The sequence below is a fragment of the Limulus polyphemus genome, unplaced genomic scaffold, assembly GCF_000517525.1.
Source record: "Limulus polyphemus unplaced genomic scaffold, Limulus_polyphemus-2.1.2 Scaffold261, whole genome shotgun sequence".
Lineage (NCBI taxonomy): Eukaryota > Metazoa > Arthropoda > Merostomata > Xiphosura > Limulidae > Limulus > Limulus polyphemus.
The window spans coordinates 223,079-235,639 of NW_013665871.1; the positions used below are offsets into that span (position 1 = coordinate 223,079).

The window sequence follows — 12,561 nt, forward strand, 5'->3', positions numbered from 1 at the left end:
AAACGTCTGCATTTCTTTATGCAAGTCTAAACTTAAACCTTTTCATCTTAAGTGTCGTTTAGCACAGGCCACGAAATTGCAAAGCCTAAACCCTCGCGCTTGTAGCAAAGGTACAGACAATTGTGGACCGAAATGGACGTTGTAAACAAAACGTTGTGATGTTTGTTAGAACATGTTAAAGGAAAATAAGGATAAAACAGCCGATGAATATTGGATTTAGAGACTACTTTGAAACAATCCACACTGTTCTCTTCGCTTTTTGAAACGCTCTACAGCCTTTGCTTGATTTTGATTTTATTTACTAACCGTGTCTCGCATTACATTGTAATTAGGCAAAGCTGGTTGTTGAATTTCATAAACCTGTTTGTAGTGTCATTAGAAATGTGTGCTTACAGTAAGACTGTTTCCTAATTTATTTTCTATCAAAGACTTGATGAAATGAGAATATCAAGCATATCAAACTGGCCCTCGATGGCCCAATGATAATCTATAACGCTTATGGCACTAGGAATCTAGATTCGCTTCCCGCGGAGGATACAGCACAAATAGTTCAATGTGCAACTTTGCGCTAAAACAAAACAACCAACCTGTAAAACCACTGATAAATAAGAGTGTGTGTAGCATTTACACTCAGAGACCGTAATGTAACTTTTAAATCTCTATAAATGTTAAAATATCTTTGCTTCCTAGGGAAGTAAAAACGAGTGCACACAATTTTCTCTATTATTCTTTCTTACGTTTAACTAAGAACACTCGGATCGAACATTTCTCCTACAAATGAAATATGATGTGAAAATGATAAACAAATTTACGCAATTTAAGCTTTAATGTGTATGTTAAAGAAACGTGTAGTTTTTAAGGTTTCATTCCAAAGGAATAGATAATGATTACAAGAGAAAAAAAAGTTCAAACCTAAGTATTACTACCGTAGTGGTTCCACGCAGTTACTCTCCCCTAAACAAAACAGCAACAACAAAAAACAAAAATACTCTGTGTAGAGCAAGACAAATAGACACGGATCCTTCTGATTGATTAGCCTTTGCCGTAAAACATACACGAGTGTAAGTACTCTCTGTGTGGTTTCCTTGTTACTGGTCTTAACCTAATATGCATGGTGTAGTGTCAGTAAGTTAAACCGTGATGGCTCTAGTAGTCGTAAAAAATACCCGAATGTAATCACTTTCTGTGTGGTTTCCTTGTTACTGGTCTTAACCTAATGTGCATAGTGTAGAGTCAGTAAGTTCAACTATGATTGCTCTAGTATTCTATGTTACAAAATTATCAGTAATCCACCACTTTTCAGTTGTAGTCGGCATTGGTATTTTCAACCTGAACATCACCTTATGTAGCGCCCCCTAATAGCACAGCGGTATGTCTGCGGACTTACAACGCTAGAAACCGGGTTTCGATACCCGTGGTGGGCAGAGCACAGATAGCCCATTGTGTAGCTTTGTGCTTAATTACAAACAAACAAACCTTATGTAACACATGGGCTAAACGGCCAGGTCAGAGACTACAAGCTTCAGGCATAGCCGTCCCTAAATTAGAACTCCTGACCCAAGAGAGATCAACCAGAAAGCATTGCCCTTTTAACCGAATAATGAGAATTTCTATCACATTTATAATATACCCAGTTTAGACACGTCAACTACTGGGCCACACATGGTTCATTATACCCGACATTTTATGTTCTAAAAGTGTAAGTTGGCAAAATCTTATAATTCATTTGGGTCGTTTATTTGTTAAAAACAATAACTTTTTTTCGAGAAATAAAATTTTTAAAGGTGTTATTTCCATTTATGTCGTTTAGTGGTAAATAACACAAACCGTGTTAATTTTTGGTTTAAATATGACTCCATTTTCAGCGGAGCTGTCCTGTTGCTCCCTCTCTCACTAAAGTTCTCAACTATGGTTAAACTTTTGAAACATACCAACACCCATGGTTCATATCATCCATTCCATTAATAACGACTGCAATAATAGTTAACTTATTTGGATTGGTTTCGTGAAAAGTTGTTTAGGTATTGCACTTAAGGTATTGAAGCTGGTATAGATATTCCATATTCCCATTTTGAAACAGTCATTGTATACCAAGTTTCCCTGATTTTTTAGTTACAAATACAAACTTAGGAAAGCACTCACGTAAGGACCTTTGATCGTTACGTGAGAAGTACCAATCCTGACTATTTACAGCTATACTTGCAAGAAGTATCAAGGTATCATGAACCCATGCATCATCACTTAGAATAGCAAGCAGGTCAGCTTCCTTGTCCCAAGACCAACACTACGATAGGTAAACTCTAAAAACCGTGTTTTCTGGAGATTGGTTTGAATTTCGCTCAAAGCTACACGAGGGTTATCTGCGCTAGTGAAAGACTAGAGGGAAGGCAGCTACTCTTTTACCAAGGAATAGTGGGATTGACCGTCACAATATAACGCTCCAGCGGCTGAAAGGGCGAGCATGTTTAGTGGGAAGGGGATTCGAACCCGCGAGTTGAGCGTCCTAACCACCTGGCCATGCCAGATTTTCAGGAGATAATCTGTTGTAAACTGTGTGTTTAAACAAAGTGATAATTTTATGCTAAAACGTTTTTTTTTTTTTAATCTGTATCGTATAAATAAACGAATTCCAAAAGTAGCTTAACGTTATGATGGTATTGCGAACTGGCGAACTGCCTCAGTGACTATTTAGCAGGGAAATTATTAACAATTTTATTTTATATTATTTGAAAATTATTTTTTGGTGGATATACATAAACGCTTAGGCTTAGTTAACACCCATTCCGTACCCTCGTTGTGAACATAGTTTTAATGATTGTGACTGGCAGTTATACGTGTGGTTTGTTTATAAATGTGTTGTTGTTAGCCATATTTTCAGTGATGTTTAATTTAGATGTTCGCTAGAGTGCGCATGACGTTAATATCGAAAATGTTATAAAAGTAACCTTAGAATACTTTGGATAACGTCACGAAAATTTATAACTTTGACAAATATCTAGAAGAGAGACACCAGATATAAGTACTCGTGGGCCAGTCAATTATGAACTTCAACAGTGAATCAGTCGATTTAGTTTTGAGTTTGTATGGTGCTAGTCATTCGGTAAAGATTTAGTTTCAGTGAAGTGATCAATGTTAATTAATTAACGAGTATATTCAGTTATTGGATCGATTAGCCGTGGAATTGTACAAATAACTGTACTTTTATATTAGTTGTAGTATCATTAGTGAGGTATTTCCATGAGGAACGTCAGTTGTAAACATAAGTCTACAAGTTATAACAGTGTACAAGCTTGTAGAAATGTTAACTCATCAGCGATAGAAATTATTCTAAAACTGTTTACGTTTTAAAGGTCCAAGTGATTAAACAAGTCCTCATAGTAATATATGTGATTTTGCTGGCAGTGGTTACTGTTTATTACAAAGACGACCATTTTCAGTTCGCACTGTGGGTTTCTATATATAAGCTACGTCATTGCAGTTATGGCGTTTTTGAAGGGGAATATTACAAGTTTTGTAACAATACTCATCTCTTTACGTTTCCCAAGTAAATTTTATCTGTGTGCAACCAGTCAACTTATTATCTATCTTATTTTGTTGTAGCTTTATTTTTCGAATGCTAACTCCTTACGCCCACCAGTGGCACAGTGGTAAGTCTGCGGACTTATACTAATAGAAATCGGGTTTCGATACTCGTGGTGGGCAGAGCACAGATAGCCCTTTGTGTAGCTTTGCGCTTAATAACAAACAAAAACTAACTCCTTACAACTCATAATTTACCAATTCCATTCTTTATTGCAGAAGTACAATATTTTTTCCATGAAGATTTCTCTTACTGTGTTGTAGCCTCTGACCTTTTGTTTATTTTCTAAATAAAACAACATTCGAGTGGTACTATTTCAGTAACATAACGAGACAAAAAAACACACTTAAAATAGCTTAAGAACTGGTAGTTTTATCATTTCAGATCTACCTTTTGTCTTCCTCAAATCATTTCCCAATAATGGACAAATTAAGGGGGCTGTGTGAAAAAAACATCTGCAATTAACTTGTTTATATAAAAATTTAGGCCTTTTGGTTTTCTAATATTTCACCGGCTTTCTGCGTTTAAACCGTAATGTGTAATGTGATTATTATTAACTTCTGACTAAACCAAACAAGCTACTTATGTAACTAGTGTTGTTACAACAGATTTTTGTGTGAAAGTTAGCGATACTATAGTAGGGAGTTGTGTGTGAAAGCAATTATTTCAGCTGCTATTGTTACAATGAGCTATATCGGTGGGATGTTATCAATTCGAAACGAGTATGTTAATCAGGATATAATGAAGAAGCTTAAAAACATATAATTGTTAGCTTTATCAAATGATTCAAATACTTCAAACACACGTTTGGTAAGAATTAGAGTTCAGTCAGTGTATGTTCCATATCTCTGAAATGTGTTTTAACGAGAAGAATTGGACCAGGAAGAGATTGCCTTTTGTCATCAGAAGATAATGATAGGTATCTGAAGTTTGATAGAAACAACATAAGCCACGTGAGCCATTAAATTGTCTAAAGAAAACACGTATCTTTTATTATTGACCCGTTTCCTTTCTCCCTAGCGGTCTTTATTGATAAAACCTAATTCCGGACATCCTTTCGAAGTGGAATATTATGATACGAACACAACGGAGGTAAGGGAGGAATCCAGTTTCAGACAGAAGAGGGAAATATATGTCACTCTGTAGAAGCTCTAATCACCCCAGCGGTTCCTGATGCATCGCGGGAAGTTTACTGATATTATTTTGGATGAGGATGGGCAATGTGTTCACGACGAACTCAGTCTTAACTGCAGAACTAAAGTCGATTAGAAGCAAGTAGCCTTAATCACTGACTTCCCCTAACTGAGGGTCGGACTTTTAGATTCCTACCACCTCCTTTCAGTTTGGCCTGGAGTGACCCGGATGTGATGAAGTAACTGTATATAACCGTGATTTCATCTGCGTCATTTCCTGCTTGTCTGATTGTGCTTGATTTTAATGGCTAGCTTCCCGTTCAGTGTTTCATCCAATAACAACGTTTAACTTTCTCATAATCTCTCCAGGCTACAGGAAGGATGCCTTAAAGTTCTGTTGGTTGTGGTCAAACGGCTGTACTAACGTATAACAACTCATGGTCGGATGCCATGGACAGTTCTGTACAAAATCCTATGATGGTACGGTCAAAAATTAAACCTGGAAAAGAAGAATCCTTTATTACATCAAACACTAAAAGTATGTGACATTGTGGATGTAATCATACCACCTTAAATACAGGAAAATCATTTAAAGGGGACAGTATTGCATTCTGTTATGGTGTCGTTGGCATGCATGAAATCGTTTTATTGTTAGATCCTTTTTTATTTTTATAATTCCTTTTATCATATTATACTTTTTGTTTTCATTTATGATTACTTGTAATCAATTTTGTTTTTATTTCTTTTTTAATAGGCATGGAGACCAATATCACACTATGGCAGTTCTTGTTGGAATTATTGCTTAGCAACCATTACAATCACATCATCACATGGACGAATAATGATGGTGAATTCAAGCTAGTGAATGCTGAAGAAGTTGCTCGCCTATGGGGATTACGTAAGAACAAGCATAATATGAACTACGACAAACTTAGTCGGGCTCTTAGGTATTATTACGACAAGAACATCATTAAAAAAGTTTTGGGACAGAAATTCGTGTATCGTTTTGTATCGTTTCCGGAAATTGTGAAGACAGAAAATAAGATACCTTTCCACGTGAAAATGGAGAGCATAAATAAGAATGGAACCATTGCTTTCCATAACAGCTCGACTAAAATAGCTTACATTCCTTCTGGTCAGATTTCGCCTGGCAGCTTTCTTAACGATGAAAACTGTCCTCAAACAGCTCCTTTAGATCTTCGAGAAGACAGCGAGAAAAAAGCATCTTTGTCACATGAGGTTGAGAATAATCCACCTTATTCCTGGAGTAGGACTGGTCCAGCTATTTCTGTTCCAGAATTAAGAGAACCCGAAGAGAAAAGGCGCGTAGAAAGCGATATACCAAGAAGTGATTCGACCAGCCCCAAAAGAAATATGTCTTCTTCATATTCTCCGGCAAAGAGACCAAAACTTGAAGCTGACAGCGACTCTTGCTCTTCTCCTGCTTCTCCATCAAACTCCTTATCTTCAAATGGGGATGTTAGTATTTCACTAAATAAGACAGGTAAATTTAAGGTGAAGCCTCCGCCAATATTTCCTATTCCTACCAGTCCAAGACCAACATCGGAATCATTTGCTTCACTTCAAACTCCTCTAGTTACTTTGGCTAGCCCTTTCCTCTCCCAAAACAAGACACCAGTCATGCCCTTGCCATTTTGGGCGCCACTGAGCCCTTTAACGCTCTCCAGTCCTCACTATTCGACTGGATCTACCCATTTCCAGTTTCCTCCTCATCTTTCCAGTCTAGGGCTTGCCGCTTTTCCACCACTGAGCCCTTTTATCACACACCCAAACTCGCCGTTTGATCCCAAGTTCATCTTTGCTCCAACAAAATCCATTCAGGTGTTGCAATGATCGGCCAAATATTGGAATATATACACAATGTCCAGGAACACACAATAGTATACTGGAAATATTGGTCTAACTGTAATACACTGTTATCTAGAAGTGTAGAAACTAATTAAAAAACAACACAACTAGTCTTCCGTAGCCTGTAAGCATAGATTTAAAGACCAGTTAAAATGCGTGAATTTATTTGTTGGGGCAGGGTTACTCTTTTTAATTAGATGCTGTGATCACTTCCTTGTGTGCCTTTTGATGCACTGCTGTGTTATAATCTATACTATCTTAGCTTAAAGCAAAATTGAGGGGAATGTGGGAAAATGTGATAAGTTTTTTAAGGCTTAAATGACACGGTGATATATGAAGTTATTTGCTATATGTACATGTAGGTTAGAATTCAAAATATACACACGGATTATCAGACGTACGCAACAAATGCGTCAAAATATATTTTGAGTTTTTATTAGTGCAGTAGAGTAATATTTATGTTTCCAGAACGAAAGCTGGGTTGATACCAGTTGAATGTACGCTTTAATATCAATATCGACAACTCGCATGCTGTAGACGTTTTTAACAAACATTCAATGGGAGGAACTTTCTCAGCCTATTTTACACGCCGTGTGTTACGCTGTGTAAACTTTGCATGATTACCCCAGACTGAGAGAGGTCAAAATAATTAACCTTTAGTAATACAAGTGACCTTACCTGTAGTAAATATGTGTAAATTGAAACACTTCACAAGTTAAAAGCTATGCTGGAGTGTGTATAGCTTTGCTTTCTTGTAAATATTTTTGAGTTTGTATATATAAACAAATGTGAAGTTAATATCTAAATCATAAATTTGACATTTTTACTGGAGACAAGACTAGCCGTCAGTTATGTACGAAAAAGGTATATTTATTGAAAGTTGCTGGACAAAGTGCCAAGTATTTAGAGATATAACTTTGTACTCTCAACTTACAAGCTATAACAAAGTGTTTAAGTTCGTTTGTTCAGTGTTCAGATGCCAGATCAATACTTGTAATAATGATCACAACTCAATATCTTAAAACATGATTGACTATTATAGATAGCACTGAAACACTCAGAAATATGTATCTGAACGAATTATTCGATTTTACCTTTAAACATCAAGTTAACATTCATAAATTCAAATCTAAATATCAGGATAATTTGGGTCCGACTTTTAATGTCTTAACCGTATTTTGTTAAGCTAATAGCAAATATATAGCAAGTACTTTAATTATTTATAAAATAAATATTAAATCTTTGTTGATTGTCATGTTTAAGTCTTAGTTGTTAAAAATGACTTAAAACTGGATTTTCTCGCAGTTTTTCTTTAAGTTGGTGGCTGTTTTGCAAATATCCAGTAAAATTATTTTTAATGCTAATAATTATTTCCCATATATAATTAGGGAAACTTTTGAATGTTTGTTTTCTAGGCCTTTGGTCCCTCGCTGCAATTAGGCCTTTGATTTCCTACACGAATGTTCCGAGCATTAACTAAAGTTTTGGTGTGCAATTAGGCCTTTGATCACTAACACTAATTTGTAATGGATTCGCGTTTCAATAGATATAAAACGTGCAAATTAATCGTCACGCTTTCACGTTTTTGGAAGTTGTTTGCTATAAACAGTGACGCAAGATATTTTTTCTTTTTTAAATTCGAAATTTTTTTATGTTTTCTTTTTTACATTTTTGTGGTCTGTACAATTCTGCTTGAATGGGTTAAAATGATCTGAAGTTAGAAAGCGTTGTATAACCCGTTTTCAATTGGTAAAATTACAAAACTGAAGCCTTTTCCAGTCGATTTTAATCTAAAATAACGCCTTTAGATAAAGGCCTTTCTGGTAATGTTTTTGTTGGGTGAATCTTACTAATTGAAAATGAAATTATGTTTAAAAAGAGTATCACCATGATTTCTATGTACGTTTAATTGTAATTTTATTTCAATTGTTGAAAACTTGCGAATTCTCCCCAATCTCTCAGTGAAACAGTTTTTTTAGTCTCGACTAAATCTTATAAAAAAATTCAGGCTTGTTTTAACAAAGCATAACATCTTATGATTTTTGTGTATTTAAAAATATTTGATATATAATGTATCTATTTTTCATAAAGATAATTAATTAAGCAAAGTTTTCCAGAAATAATTGTATTTCATCAAGGATCACGTTCATGATAAATAAAATCAAACAAACATGGCTAAATATCCATTGGCAACTATGAAGAAAACGAAAAGGAGAAGAAAACCAAAGGGCAAAAAAATAAAAAAATGATTAAATGCTCTACTTGGAACTGAATTATGAAACTGATTTTTTGTGTATATTTCTGACAGGTATGCCAAAACTTTACATATTTTACCAAGCGTTCTAGTTGTTCCATTACCTACGTAAATAATTTGTTTTATGTGACGATCACAAATAGAAAGTGTAGACTTGACTTTCAACTGTGAGGTTTCATTTCCTGATCATTACTGAAGATGATGAACTTATTCTACCTCTAAATATTTAATGTGCGAATACAGTGAGTGAATAGATTTCAATGAGCTGTTATTGTTACCAGTTGTATCATAGCTCATCAGGGAACGAAGAGTTTCTAGTTATATTTTTCTACATATATATCCTTGATTTTTTACAACATAGAGACCATGAATAACGTATGTTTCCTGACAATAAGCGCCTAGTCTTTGCACATTTTCCCTGTAATTGTAATATGTATATTGTTTACATAAAAATCTTAATTTTTTTTGGACCAAGAACGTTGTAAAAATAAACGTTCTCATGTATAATAAAGCTGTTTTATGGTCATACTATAAAAGTGTTGTTGTTGTTATTGTTTTTGTCAACTACACAGTAACCTAAGCTACGTTACTGTCGTTGTTTCTGTCAACTACACAGTAACCTATAGTGCATCACTGTCATTGTTCTGTCATCTACACAGTAATCTAAGGTGCGTCACTGTCATTGTTCTGTCAGCTACATAGAAACCTAAGGTGTATCACTGTCATTGTTTCTGTTAACTATATGGTAACTTAAGGTGTATAACTGTCATTGTTTCTGTTAACTATATGGCAACCTAAGGTGTATCACTGTCATTGTTTCTGTTAACTATATGGTAACCTAAGGTGTATCACTGTCATTGTTTCTGTTAACTATATGGTAACCTAAGATGTATCACTGTCATTGTTTCTGTTAACTATATGGTAACCTAAGGTGTATCACTGTCATTGTTTCTGTTATCTACATAGAAACCTAAGGTGTATCACTGTCATTGTTTATTTTAACTATATGGTAACCTAAGGTGTATCACTGTCTTTGTTTCTGCCGATTACTAAGCAACTTGGTATCCATGAAAAGAAGAACTGTGTACAAGGATTACCACCCTCCTGAGTTAGATTGATTTGATTGAAAATATTTAATTAAGGATGTCATATATTTTACTAAAGGTTAAAATAACTTATTTTCTTCACATATGGCATTGCTTAATACCGGCACGATGGATATTTTCAATTTAAAGTCGTATTACAGACTACAAGTGTTAACAAGTAATCGCTTACCCTACGAAATACTTTGGTTTCATTTAAATTAATCTCTGAAGGACCAAGTACGTTTTTATTTCCGTATTGCAAAGTGAAACATTAAAATGATTATAATGATAAAAAACTTTTTTGCAGAACTAGTAGGAAAATGTTTATAACGAGAATGTCAATGTTGCTCTATTTGGTTGTAGTAGGGCCAAGATATGATGAAAATCGGGGATAAAATACAAGCGAAATTCATGTAAAAATATATCCTTTAATAGCAACTTACATACATTTTTTGAGATATTAATCTCTTTATCCTTTCAACACTTTATTTCCAATTCATTTTTAGAACCTTTATCTATCCACATCAGGCCATTATTTTGCACCAGAACGTACGCGCGTGTATGAGGTGGGTGGGTGGTGGCGAGACGTATACTAACGAATTGTATAGAAAGAGCCGAAGAAAATGTTGGCCTCCCCTTGATCTAAATTTTTAATATATATTTTATTCATCATGCATAAAAGGGTATGAATTATGTTATAATTGATCAAATAAAAGTTTACAATTTTTTATTTATTATCTTATACCTAATTCGATTTAGTAACTGCCTTTACACTTCTTGATACTTCACCAACGGAAACTGTTAAACTAAATTAATGGACCACTTAATCCTTTTTATTCCTTCTAGGCGTAAGAACAAAATACACTTGTAATATTCATTGCAATTATAATGAAAGTTTCGGTTTTTAAGAGTATGAGAAGAAAATATATATGAAATCGTGCAGCCTTCTCTGGTAATTGACATCAAAAGCATCAGAGACACATAAAAATGATGTAAACGCCACGTTCGTAGTTTTCTGCACGAGGTGCTAGAAATAAATATACCGTGCCAAAACGTAGACTACTTTATCTGTCAAGACTGTTGACGAAATGTTACATAATGTCTTGGGGAATGTATTGATAAAAGCTACTCTGAGGACGCCAGAAGATGGCCCTTAGTTATCATACTTTTAAGTTTCTACGCTAGTTTATCAAATCAATAACTTCTCAAATTATTTCAATTTTGAAACAAAGTAGTAAATATTTTAAATTATAATAAATAATTAAAAACAACGTTTTGTATTTATCATAATTTAAAATTTTATACCCAAGTGCCGGTGGTGCATAATGTAGTAAATACCGCTCTCTGGTCGGGCCCCCTAGGTATGTCTGCGGACTTACAACGCTAGAATCCGGGTTTCGATACCTGTGGTGGGCAGAGCACACCTAGTCCATTGTGTAGATTTGTGCTTAATTAAAAACAAAACAAACAAACAAACATACCGCTATCTGGTCGGGCCCCCTAGGTATGTCTGCGGACTTACAACGCTAGAATCCGGGTTTCGATACCCGTGGTGGGCAGAGCACACCTAGTCCATTGTGTAGATTTGTGCTTAATTACACACAAACAAACTGTCTGGTTGGATAGAATAAGACGTGGGAAAAAATCTGAATATATAAAGAGGATTAATAATGATAAGCGCTTCTGAACAAAGTTGAAAGTTATTGTTTGTTTTTTTGAATTTATGCAAAAAGCTACACAAAGGGCCATCTGTGCTCTGCCCACCACGAGTATCGAAACCCGGTTTTTAACGTTGTAAGTCCGCAGACATGCCGCTGTGCCACTGGGGGGGGGGAGGCAAATTCAAAGACTCGATCCTTACATAAAAAAGTGGTGTTTTAATATTATGATTGCCAAGAAAATTATTTAAAATATGGAAATTACTTATTGCTTAAAAAAGATAGAAAACGTGGATGGAAATAATTTACAAACTCATATTAATAAAAATAAGCAGTTTTAAATAAATAAACCTGAAAATCTAGCACAAATGGATAACAATTACGTAAATACTGGAAAAACTTATTTAAATACATCTGAGATTAAGTAAATAAATAGGAATTTATTACTAACAAAAACATCACAAGACTGAGGTAGAATAAATACAATCATTGCATCCTCAATTTAACTACCGCAATCCTTTTTTGATTAACTTTTTAATTCGTTTGTATAACGCAGCGACAATATGAAGGGTAAAATATTACCATTGGTGGATATAATTATATAGTGTTACATGCTACCTTAAGTTATTGTACTGGCAGGCAATGGTTTAGATATATATATATGCTCGAAATTTAGCTGAATTTGTTTTTTACTTTTTGACTATCAAGTATCACCGTTCAATCGTTTGAACTATGAAACAAGATGTATTTGATTCGTCGCCAAGAAAAAGAAATGAATTTACAGTTTGGTCTGGTTGTTGTTAAGCGCAAAGTTATACAATGCACTATCTAGGATTTGCCCACCACAGGTATCGAAACCAAATTTTTAGCCTCGTAAGTCTTTATACTTGCCACTGAGCCATAAGTGGGGAGCGTTTAAGATTTCCTTTAAAGAAATGCTATAACCGCAGAAGCTGGCGCCATCTGATGGGTCTGTATACTA

General features: G+C 34.8%; 1 protein-coding gene across 3 annotated transcripts in view; it reads left to right on the forward strand.

Annotated features, from left to right (window-relative positions):
- The window catches only part of LOC106478906 (ETS domain-containing protein Elk-3-like), a 27,571-nt gene extending 18,199 nt beyond the window's left edge, over positions 1-9,372 (forward strand). For 2 of the 3 annotated variants that reach the window (XM_013939485.2, XM_013939486.2), the window contains one exon: positions 5,468-9,372. In XM_013939485.2, coding sequence (XP_013794939.1) covers positions 5,468-6,567 — 1,100 coding nt within the window. In that variant the 3' untranslated portion in view covers positions 6,568-9,372. Of the gene's footprint in view, positions 1-4,979; positions 5,252-5,467 lie in introns of those variants that run through there. The other variant, XM_022382598.1, reaches the window with a different exon arrangement.
- Positions 9,373-12,561: the final 3,189 nt, after the last annotated feature.